The sequence below is a fragment of the Homarus americanus genome, unplaced genomic scaffold (assembly GCF_018991925.1).
Source record: "Homarus americanus isolate GMGI-L3 unplaced genomic scaffold, GMGI_Hamer_2.0 scaffold52512, whole genome shotgun sequence".
Lineage (NCBI taxonomy): Eukaryota > Metazoa > Arthropoda > Malacostraca > Decapoda > Nephropidae > Homarus > Homarus americanus.
The window spans coordinates 2,065,829-2,077,951 of NW_024735442.1; the positions used below are offsets into that span (position 1 = coordinate 2,065,829).

The window sequence follows — 12,123 nt, forward strand, 5'->3', positions numbered from 1 at the left end:
TATATTTTCAGGTCTGTCATTGGGAAAGAAAGAAGATAAGTTAGGTATCCGGGGGTCTTCAACGTGTAATCTTATATTTGAGGACTGCCAGATTCCGTCAGAAAACATGCTGGGAGCACCTGGCATGGGCTTCAAAATTGCAATGATGACTTTAGGTAGGTATTATGGAATACAGTTTTTAATTTAACTGAGGATGTTTGAACTTCTTGATTTAATGTGGAAAGATAATACAGTAATATACTGTATACTCTGTAAAGCATTTTTTTTTTTTTTTTTAAGTCTTTTATAATACCCAAATGAATCAAATCTTACAGATGCTGGGAGAATTGGAATAGCTGGTCAAGCACTTGGCATTGCCCAAGCTGCTTTTGACTGTGCCATTGACTATGCGGGGAAGAGAATGGCCTTTAATGCTCCAATCCTGAAGATGCAAGTTATCCAGGTACAGTACAGTACTTGTATTTTACCGTTACAGCACTAAAATTCTGTTGATTCTCATTTGGTTCCACTTGTCAGGAGGATAAAAGAAGTATTCTTATTAATTATGGTGTTAGGTGAAGGATAGATTAGGTTAGGTTAGGTTTCATCAAGATATAGCTGAAAGTATTGACACATGCATTAAATTTTTTAACTTCTATTAAAGTGATATTTGCAAACTTATTTCATGAGAACTCTCAATTATTTTCTGCTAATTGTTATTTCAGTATACAAGTATCCATTAGCCAGAACAATTGGTGCAGAGCACTTCTGGAATGAGAGATTTCCGGGTAACGAGACAACTCTCAACCCCGGAAATATCCCCCATCCCTGGAATTTTTCCAGATACCAGGAAAATGTTCTCAGAATTTCCGGAAAATGCGCCTGATTTTCATTTCTCAAACCTGGATGAAACTCCCATCCTCAGAATTGTCCAGAAAATGCGCTCCTCGGAAAAAAAATTCAAACCTGGAATTTTCCAGAAAAATTCCAAGCAAATTTAAATTCCAGCTGTCACGAAATTATGGGGATAATTATGTGTTTCTTATTTCTTACCGTAGAGTTAGATGCATTCACACTGGTTACTTACAGGAGATTATGGTGTATCTACGTAGAAATTCACTCCACCACCTGACATTCCATGTGATTTATACTTGATAAATGATGATTTAATGAATTCCAATAATTTCCAACATCCGTCTCTAAGTTATTGGTTATACTTTGTTATAACCAATTAGTCATTACCTTTAGTAAAAATGAGATAGGATCACAGATACTGGCAGATAATTGCTCCTACATTTATTTGGCAAGCTTCCATACAATGATTTACAATTTGCATGGATATATGAGTCGCTCACATTCACGGCATAATGAAATTTATCTTGTAAAGAGGGAATTTTCAACCTGGGGATGCACATTTGATGACTCTACTATGGGTATGACTCAACAGAACCTTAATTCCTCAAGTGATACATCCACTGGATCGCTCTTGTTGCAACCAGGCTTTCTCATACTTGATCTTTCCACAGGGAATAACAGACCTTGGGTTGGCACTCATAGTCTTGTATCACTGACAGTCATTGTTGACGGTGTCGCGCAGGAGAATTCTGTGTTGCTTCCCGTTTCCTTAAGACGGGAGGAGGAGGTCTTGACTAACCCATTGTCTAGGGTCTACTGGCTAAAAATGTGGTTTTGGGGCGTGAGACACGATGGACAATACAACACTGTCTCAATCAGCCCCCATGAGCTATTGCATAACTACTAATGAAATAGTGATGATGGAGTCACGGCTCGCCTGGTGTCTTATCTCCTGTAAAACAAACATTGGAGTTGGGTTGCGTGGGTAGGCCCAACGCAACCCATGGCACCAGCTATCGGAGAGTTCCGGCTAAAGTACATGTTACTGTACTAAAATTCAATAAAAATTGGAGTAGTAATGAAATAGATGACAGTTATAATTAGGTGTAAATATATGTAAAATTTAAGTCTTTATGAAGGAAAATTGTGGGAAGCAACTGATTGTATTACTTAATAGTGTACAGTTAGAGCTTGAAATATTAGGAGTACTGTACTGTACTGTGGTCTCCCAGAAATGTGCAGTTCTCTTATTTCATTTCTTAAATATTCATCTTTTTTTTTTAGATAAATCCACTCAAAAGCATCACACAACTATTTAAGTTTATATCTGCATTAGTCTGTTATCCTGTAACACATTTTCATGATGAGAATTGGTTATAATGCGATGAATGTATTAGGGAACACATTTTATCCAACACGGATGTGAATTTGGAAAAACAATATTGAATAAACATACCCGAGGCCTTGCAAGACCTCTTGTTATGTCTGTGGGAGGTGGTGAGCAGTCTTAAAATAACATTGGAATGTGTATTAATAATTTCATTATCAATACAGTTTATTTTAATACTACTAATAATGTTAACAACAGTGATAAAATAATAATACCTAATAATAATTATTATTATTATTATTATTATTACCCCTGCCTATTTGTGTACCAGGATAAAACAGTGTGTGCCATTGGTGTATCGTGATTGCACTGATGAGACATGCAGAACACCCACATACTGTATATCAGTTATCAAATCAAATATCAAGTAGGATATGGCTTTTCTCTAAATAAGGGTTGTCAAGCTTTTATAAATACCTAATTTCTTAAATTATATCAGTGGCATCTGACAAAATATCTGTTATAAATCATTAAATAATGGGTGCAAAAATACTTACGGCAAAAGAATATTAAGCTTTCAGTGTGATTTGCAATAATTTAGAAATAAAGGAGTTAAAAAAATGACTAGGGATCATGCATAACACTGGCCTTCTGTAAAGTTGCCAATGATCTTGTTGCTGAACATTTAAATATTTAGTAAATATTTTTATTTATATGATCCGATTGTTATTTCAAGTAAAACAGAAAACTGAATAACTTTCCCAAGTGAAAAAATTATAACTGAAAGCAGACTAACGGTTATTTATAAATATTAAAAATAATAATGTGGACCAGTTTTGTCCAGCCGACGGAGGCCGCCACCGGTCTACATAGCCTCTCAACAAGTGAATGCTGTTTTCGAAGTGCATGTATTTGTACCCATTACATTTACAGAAACTTTATTAAATAGCCACTCTTATGGAACAACAACTCTTAGGTAATATAATACCTGTATCACCGTATAACATAAGACTTCATGCTTTTTAAGGGAAAAGTATTAAATTTGACTAAAATGGCTCAAATTCCTTATGCTCCAATACAATATAGTTCATTTTAGCATGTTATTGATGCATGTGTTCTGGGTATCAAGTTCTATCTACAGGAGCGAACACAAACACCTGTAGAGTTTTCGTAGGTTCTATTTACTGGATAAACGAAGGTACACAAGGGAGGTGGTGCTCCTTACTCTGTCTGGGGGTCAACTAGCCTCTAGGCGACATGTGGTAAGTGATACATTAACAGCTCCCATATGTCGCCAGGCACATTAATTAAGCATGTGGGACATGGTAAATACATTACCACACGCTGCTAGCTAGGCTGAATAAATAGTGTATATAAATGGAGCACATACATAGTATACATACAGCATACATAATATACATACAATTGATAGGATGGTTACGTCTGTATATCCACTGAGGGCATGTGGCTTATCCTTCTGCATGCATTGAGGGACGCTGATGTGGTGTGGTGGATGTAATCCTAGACAAGGTTCTTGAAACTCCAGGGCACGAGCAGTAGATATATTCAATAAGTGTACAAGACTGGGCGTGATAGCCAACCGATACAGGAGCGATTACTAGGGACCCCGGACCGTAGGTAGGCCGAGGCCGATCTGAGGGAAATTAGCTAGCCAGGCAAGGGGAGTTGCTAGACATTCCTAGGACAATAAATGAGGTCTTCTAATTACTCGACTAGCGCGGTACAGACATAGTACATCGGGACATAGTAAATGAACATAGGCATTAGACATAAGCATGGACATCAGACATGCTATAATAATATGTAGTAATACAGACATGTGAATAAATGGTACAATGAATGGTAACAGAGTCTTGGCGTCAGGCGTGTTCACATATCTTGGTATGTACATATCTATACACCTCCCTCCCCCTTTACGCTCGTAGTGCAATCTCGAGCGGCTACGGACTCTTTTTCCATGAGTCGGGGGGAGCGGCGAGGGACAATGGGAGGATCAACTGACGACCTTCGTTCCTGGTCTGGGCAAGGGGACACAGGGGACGGGGAGGAAGGTTCGTCACTAGAGGATGGCACTGGGCGGAGATGGCGTCTGTTTCGCCACCACACACGACCACTGGGGAGGCGGACTTGGTACGAACGAGACTCGCCACGGCCCATGACGACCCCGACCTTGTCCCAGCGGTGTGACGTCGGGTCCTGGATTCGTACTTGCTGGCCGACGGCCAACCTGGGAAGGGGGCGGGCTTGGGCGTCATAGTGGCTTGTCACTTGGGCCATCCGGGCAGCCTCACGGCGGTCACACTCGTCCGCCTTGATCTGCCATTCATCTAAGAAGGACTGGGGGTGGGCAGGCACACAAGTACGAAGGGGGCGGCCATACAACACCTGGGCAGGAGAGCGTCCGGCAGGGGTAGGGGTGTTACGGAGTTCCAGTAGGCCCCTGTCGAACTCCTCGCAGTCCAGGTTCCCCGTCGGTGCTGTCTTGAGGATGAGGTATTTTACGGACTTTACCGCTGCCTCGGCGTGGCCATTCGCCTGCGGGTAATGAGGGGAGGTGACGATGTGGTGGACGCCCCAGCGTTCGGCGAAGCTCTTGAACTCGTGGCTATTGAACGGGGGCCCACCGTCGGTTCGGAGGCGGAGAGGCACTCCGACTTCCCGGAAGAAGCAACAAAACATCCGGATGACCCTGGAAGAGGTGGTGTCCCGACCACAGGGAACTACCACGGGCCATCCAGAGAGCCTGTCGGCGACCACCAGGAAAGACTTTCCGGCCACATTAAAGAAGTCGGCGGACACGGACTCAAAGGGCCGCTTTGGGAGGTCATTGCACAGGTACGGCTCTTGTTGCTGGCTGGGTTGGAGTTGCTGGCAAGGCTCACAGGCCTCAACCGTGCTCTTAATATCGGCGTCAATACCAGGCCAGAAGACGGTCTGACGGGCTCTGCGCCTGGTGGCTTCAACGCCGCGGTGGCTGTCATGGAGGCGGGATAAGGTGCGCCGGCGGAGGGCAGCGGGAACGACGATCCTGGGGCCGTACAACACCAGCTCTCCGTCCGCATAGAGGCTATCCCTTAGCTTCCAGAAGGGGAGGGCGGAGGCGTGAATGTCGTAGCGGTTGGTGGGGAATCCAGCGGAGACGTAGTCGAGGAGTTGGACGTATGCCGGGTCTTGAGCGGCGGCGATGCGAAGCTCCTGGAGAGTCCTATCGTCTTCGATGGAGGGCGTCGTCGTCGTCTTGTCAGCAAGAGAAGTGGCTGTGTGTGTCACTAAAGACCGAACGTGAGCAGCGGCCATGGTACAGTCGACTTCATCTTCAGGTGTGGGGCGACTAACAGGGGCTCGGGAGAGGGCGTCTGGTATGCACAGAAGCTTCCCGGCGCGCCACACAGCTGTAAAGACGTAAGGGGCGGTCTTCTCTTTGAGACGTTGGAGGCGAGGATTTTCGATGGCGTCCAACGTGTAGTGATTAAGAATGGGTATGAGCGGGCGATGGTCCGTCATGAGGGTGAAATGCCCAAGGCCGAACAGGTAAAGGCGGCACTTGGCCATAGCCCAGGCGACTGCCAGCATCTCTAGTTCAATGGTGGCGTATCTGGTCTCCGTGTCCGTCAAAAACCTGGAGCCACACTGAACTAAGCACAGTCTACCCTGGCCGTGGTCTTGAAGGAGGGCATATCCGAGGCCGTATAGACGGGAGGCGTCGGTCTGGAGGACCACTGGTAAGGACGGGTCGAAGGGTGCCAGGACTGGTGGTGACAGCAACGCCTTCTTAACATTCCTGAACGCTAGGTCGTGGTCAGGAGTCCAGAGGAAGGAGCGCTTGGGGCTCATGAGGGGGCGTAGAGGTTGGGCTGATGTGGCGATTTTAGGGGAGAAGTCGGCCAGCTGATTTACCAGGCCCATAAATGAGCGAAGGTCGGTCAGGTTCGCTGGAGTAGGGAAGTCCCTGATGGCCTTGACCTTCTCCTCATCAGCTGAGATCCCCTCTGGCGAGATGTTGTAGCCGCAGTAGTTAACTTGGGGGGCGGCGACCACAAATTTATCTTTGTTCAGGGTGATACCATGGGCACGACATCTTGTGAGCATCAGATGAACTCGGTTCAAGTGGGCCGGGAGATCATCGTCGAAGAGCAGGATGTCATCTACGACCTTCACGCAGTTGGTGACACCCTGCAGAGCCATATCCCCACGGAGGCAGTACGCATCCCCCGTTGCTGCGAAGCCCATGGGTCCGCGGCAGTGTTGGAAGCGGCCGTAGGGCGTGATGAATGTAGTGAGGTGGCGATCTTCTTCCGCCAGGTCGACTTGCCAGTACCCATGTAGTGCATCCGCCGTGGTAAAGAACTTTGCAGACGGGGTGACGCTGCGGACTGCTTGGATGGGCGTAGGCGATGGATGGGCGGGACGGGAGACCTGCGAGTTGAGATGGGTGAGGTCCACTGTGATGCGAACACCTACAGGCTTGGGTGCCAAGACCATAGGGTGGCACCACTCGGAGGGCTCCTCACCGGCGTGTCTGATGATCCCCTGCTGCACCAGAGAATCGAGCTCCGCCTTCACCTTGTCCCGTATGGCAAAGGGGATAGGCCTGGGTGTGTGGATGGCGAAAGGCGTCGCGCCAGGCTTGAGGTGGATTCTCATCGGGGGGCCTGTCATCTTCTTGAGCGGCGTCTTCTGGAGGTCGGGCTTGGAGACAAGGACGTCGCTGAACTGACGAAAAAAGAACTCCCGGGCGGCAGCAGGTGTGGTCATGGCTGAAACAGGTATCTCTGCACACCTGTTGAGGTGTGTCACAGCGAGGATGGGCTTTGGGAACTCGGATGAGACGATGGCCAAGTCCTGACAATGGCCACATGACAAGAGAGGGGTTTGGATGCCCTCATGGACGTGGACTGTGGCAAGGCAAGACTTGGGACCGAGCTGTAGTGTTGCCTTGAAGCAACCCAAAGGTGGAGACATCGGGGACCCGTCCGCTGTGAGCACGTCGTTCATGGCTGTGGGTGACAGGCTACTCCTGGGGATGTTGAGGGCGTCCAGGTGTGTTGGTCCAATCACCGTGATGTCCGCGCCCGTGTCAGGTATCATCAGGAGGTTGGAAGAGTTGGTACCGTAGGACAGACGAACATTGACGGGCTTGGGGGACCTGTCACTCGAGGTATCATCCACGCGTCGGCATCCTTTGTTATTCTTGGGAGACGGTGGTGTGGACGTTCTGTCGGGCTGTGAAGAGACGTTTTGACCTGGAGATGGAGGCTTCTTGGTGGACCTGCAACACTTGGCGAAGTGTCCTTGCTTGTTGCAAGCGTTGCATGAGGCCTTGTTGGCAGGACATCGAGGTGTGCGGGGCCAATGGCCTTGAAACCCACAGTTTCGACATGTACTATCAGCCGCAGGGCACTTTCCTGGACCATGCTGGTGCTGACAGTTTCTGCAGGATTCGGGAGAAGAAACTGGTGACTGTGACGGGGGCTGTGGAGAGGACGTCGTCTGCATCTGGCGTTGATTCCTCTTGTAGGTGGAGACGGCGTGGACTTGAGATGGCGATGAGTGTATAGCTGAGGCAGCCTCTCTTGTGGCCTCATACGACCTGCAACAGGTGACGAAGTCGGTGAGGGAAGAGGCGGCGTCGAGGGTGAGGAGTTTCTGAAGCAGGTCCTCGTCACGTACACCCATCAGCAAGATCATCTTGAGCTGGATCTCAGCACAGGTTACAGGATCGCCTGTACATAGGTCCACCTCGGTTGCTAGGTCCTTAAGTCGTGCATAGAAGTCTGAGAATGATTCCCCAGAAGCTTGTTTGCAGGATAGCAGTTCCCTACGACGCAAAGCTTCATTGCGGAGGCCACGGAAATGACTCTGCAAGGCGTTTAAAACCTCTGTCACTGACCTGGGGGAGTCAGGGGGGATGGCTAGCGTGTGCTCTAGGAGGCGTTGAACATCGAGGGAAATGCACGATCTTAATTGGATGAGTTGTTTATGAGGGGGCATTCGGTAGAGGTCAGACATAACAGCAAAGTCTTCGAAACGACGTCGCCATTGACGGTATACTTGATATGTTGCATCAGATTGAAGAGGTGGGGGACTGGGAACTGAAGACTTGCTGTGCAGGGGTGTACTCGAGACGGCAGGCGGTGGAGGAGGCACGGAGAGGTCGACGAGAGTTGAGACTGGAACGGGTGGTTGAGAAGACACTGAGGCATACCTAGGGGAGATAGGTGACGTGTGAGGAGGCGTTGTCTGAAGGATAGATGAAGAGGCTGAAGCTGGCGAGTTGGTTGTGGCAGCTGGTGAAGTCGTCCTCGTTGCCAGCAATTCCAATAGGTCCAGGAATTTGCGGTTATCAGCTTGGTGTTGTTGTTGAAGTTGAAGGCGGTAAGCTGATTCCTCTGACTGTCTTGACAATTCCTCTTGACGTCGTTTTTCCTCCTCTAATTGACGTCTTTGGGCTTCCTTCTCTTGAGAAACTTGTAGGAAGTGGATTAACTGACGTATATCCTGGCTCCCATCCTTTGAATTTGGCGCGCCCGGCGTGTGAGGCGTGAGGGGGGGTGGGAGGGTCTGTGAGGCGTCGTCTTCCTCATAATCCTCATATAAATTTCCCAGCAAATCGTCGTGGTCAGACATCTCGTGTTTGGTATTGTTGCGATGGGAAAGACAAGGAGAATAAGGTGAAGTGCTATATTTTCGCCAATGGATTTGCTTAAGTGCAGGAACTGGCTGGCAAGTAAAAGAGTACTGACTGTAATATTTGTGAAGTGAGAGGAGGCGGCTGGCGGCGGTGTATTCCTCCGCGCGCCCGGGCGAGATGCTGGTGATGACTCAGTGGAGGGGGACGCGGGCAGTGGCTTGCGAGCCTCCGTGGATGGGGGGTATGCCGGAAGTGCTGTCTTGGAAACTGGGCTGGAGGCGTGTCTGCTACCTGTAGGGCCGCAGAAACATAGCAAAGAGACATGAAAGGCACTGCACTTCACTTAGGGCACTTCACAAGGTCACAAAGCACTTTAAATCCAGGGGCACTGTGGAGTATATCTTCTGGGCGGGAAACACGAGGCCGGGAAACAGACGGGGCCGGCTCTTGAGGCTTGTAAACTGTCGTGTTGGAGCTACTCAGACTGCGCCATGTGGTGTGGTGGATGTAATCCTAGACAAGGTTCTTGAAACTCCAGGGCACGAGCAGTAGGTATATTCAATAAGTGTACAAGGCTGGGCGTGATAGCCAACCGATACAGGAGCGGTTACTAGGGACCCCGGACCGTAGGTAGGCCGAGGCCGATCTGAGGGAAATTAGCTAGCCAGGCAAAGAGAGTTGCTAGACATTCCTAGGACAATAAATGAGGTCTTCTAATTACTCGACTAGCGCGGTACAGACATAGTACATCGGGACATAGTAAATGAACATAGGCATTAGACATAAGCATGGACATCAGACATGCTATAATAATATGTAGTAATACAGACATGTGAATAAATGGTACAATGAATGGTAACAGAGTCTTGGCGTCAGGCGTGTTCACATATCTTGGTATGTACATATCTATACAGCTGAGTCTCCTCGACTTTCCTGAGTGAAAACTGTGAAGACTTTAAAAATAAATCTGTATTATTGAAAACACTATTTAAAAATATATTTTGCTTTCTACTAGGCATGCAATGCATACCTTACATTCATTAAGAATACACCACTGGTGTGCACCTGTAGTCATAAATTTGTAGAATCAACTTGTGGACAAGATTGAAAAACATTTTCACATCATATGATAGAAATAGTGGTTATTAATGATGGATATATAAAGGGCTGCTGCCTTCAAGTGGATACAGCATTCATCTCCAATCTGTGAATAGGTACCTAACTTCATAGTTAGTGAATGCAATGCTCTGTCCACACTGCACTCTTATACAGTATAACAAAGCTTAGTATTATTGCGGTGCAGTAATTGCACTGTCCCATCGTGCCTGGAGGACCTACTTTCAATAAGTGATACTCAAATACTGATATTATAACACTCTAATGAGTCAGCCAGTCTGTACACCTTTAAGCTATTTCCAAATGCCTGGTGTTATAATATTGTAATGGTTACCTCATGTGTTCGAGGCTACCTAGGAATGACTTTGCTTAAAGTTGCCCCACACAGCAACCACATCTTTGTAATACCTTTACAGTACAATTTATTATTTTATCTTATTGGCAACTATTTAAATTGAATGTGATTGTGCACTTATGAACTTATGATAAATTACTATTTCTGCAGCAAAAACTGGCAGACATGGCACTAAAAATTGAATCAGCACGTCTTCTGACTTATAAGGCAGCTGTACTTAAGGATGAAGGGAAGCCATATACCAAGGTCAGATGTTTTCCTTTCTTTACCTTTCCATGATATCTTTCAATTTTTTAATATATAATATTGCAGGTTAAACTTCTACTTGGTTGGCAATGCCTATATTGTTTGTAATGGTCAGAACTTGCCTTTGTCCCAGTCAAACTCCTTATTCACCAGTCGATCATATTATTTTCTTCAAACATCCTTAACTTCCTCATGATTGTCAGCCACATCTTCATAGTCATTTCTCATGCTCTGCTCTTCAGTTAAATCCTTGTTTCTATCCTCGAATTGCCTTGCTATTCTGTATATCTCACCTGTAGCATATTCACTATTCATCTTATCTGCAAATGCATCCTGTTCATACATCTTAACCAAATAAACTTCTCTTCTGTGTTTGACCTCCAGGTACTCTTCTTTATCATCACCCATCTTCCAGACCTTATATTGTACAATCCTTTATCCTCTGTCCACCAGCACCATGACTGGCTGCATCCATTTTCCAGCCTCAGGAAGATGCATTTTATATAAGTGCGGGTTATAAACAGAATATTGGAATGGTTACCATGATTCATTTTTAAGTTTGAGATGACACTTAAATGTTATGCTTACCTTTTCTCCCACTTTCAACAGTTTGCTGCCATGGCTAAACTGGCTGCCTCAGAAACAGCCACTTTCTGTGGTCATCAGGCTATACAGATCCTTGGCGGTATGGGATACGTCAGTGACATGCCAGCGGAGAGACACTATCGAGATGCGCGCATCACTGAAATCTATGAAGGCACATCAGAAATACAGCGTTTAGTCATAGCAGGAAATCTTATTAAAGAATACCAAGCACTGTAGCAGTAGTTATAAGAATTAAGTTTTCTCTTCAATAATTATTTCTTTCAATAGTTCAAATATGGGTATATTTTTCCATTCATGTTTAATGTTGCCTTAATGCCGAGAGAAGTTAACTTTTTGCTTATACCTGTAACTTTATTTAACACTACTGTATTCTTAGAATAATTTACAATGTAATTTCATAATACAAATGTTTGGGACGCTACCATTTTATACTCAAGTGAGTTGTAGTGTAATAAACTTGAGTTTTATTTTTGTTCTTAAAAGCAACTTATCAATGCAATTACAAATATGTACAGGATATATATTTTTAATATAATATGGTTCCTAAGATAAACAATTATATGTAAATACTGATAATGATTTTTTTTTATCCTTCAGCAATGTGGGGATACACCATTTGATTTGTCTGTTTATGGTCATAAGTTTCAAGAATCTACTCTCCTGCCAATTGTGAGTGGATTGTTCTCACCACTTGGCATAAATGAGGTACATTATCTCGATTCACAATTAAGACACCCTAAGCCAGTTCAACTTTGCTGTATCTGACCGTAGGTATTTTCAAACTTAATTTTGTAAAATCAGCTCATTCAACAGTTTTAAATAAACTTAAGCCATTTGGTATACTTCCTTTTGTAGATGGGTGATGTGCATATACCATACCATGATGGTTCTGCTCTAACTGTCCATCTGTCCCACCTGCAGGTGACTAAATGACTTATTACTGAAAAGTAACTTTAACTACAGAAAGCTTCGTTAAGACTAGTT

At 45.6% G+C, this 12,123-nt stretch overlaps 1 protein-coding gene across 1 annotated transcript in view; it reads left to right on the top strand.

Moving 5' to 3' along the window:
• LOC121870987 (short-chain specific acyl-CoA dehydrogenase, mitochondrial-like) overlaps positions 1-11,715 on the top strand; it is a 29,303-nt gene extending 17,588 nt beyond the window's left edge. Inside the window, exons 6-9 of the mRNA XM_042372991.1 lie at positions 12-155; positions 315-442; positions 10,438-10,533; positions 11,143-11,715. Coding sequence (XP_042228925.1) covers positions 12-155; positions 315-442; positions 10,438-10,533; positions 11,143-11,355 — 581 coding nt within the window. The 3' untranslated portion in view covers positions 11,356-11,715. The remainder of the gene's footprint in view (positions 1-11; positions 156-314; positions 443-10,437; positions 10,534-11,142) is intronic.
• The last annotated feature ends 408 nt before the right edge of the window (positions 11,716-12,123 follow it).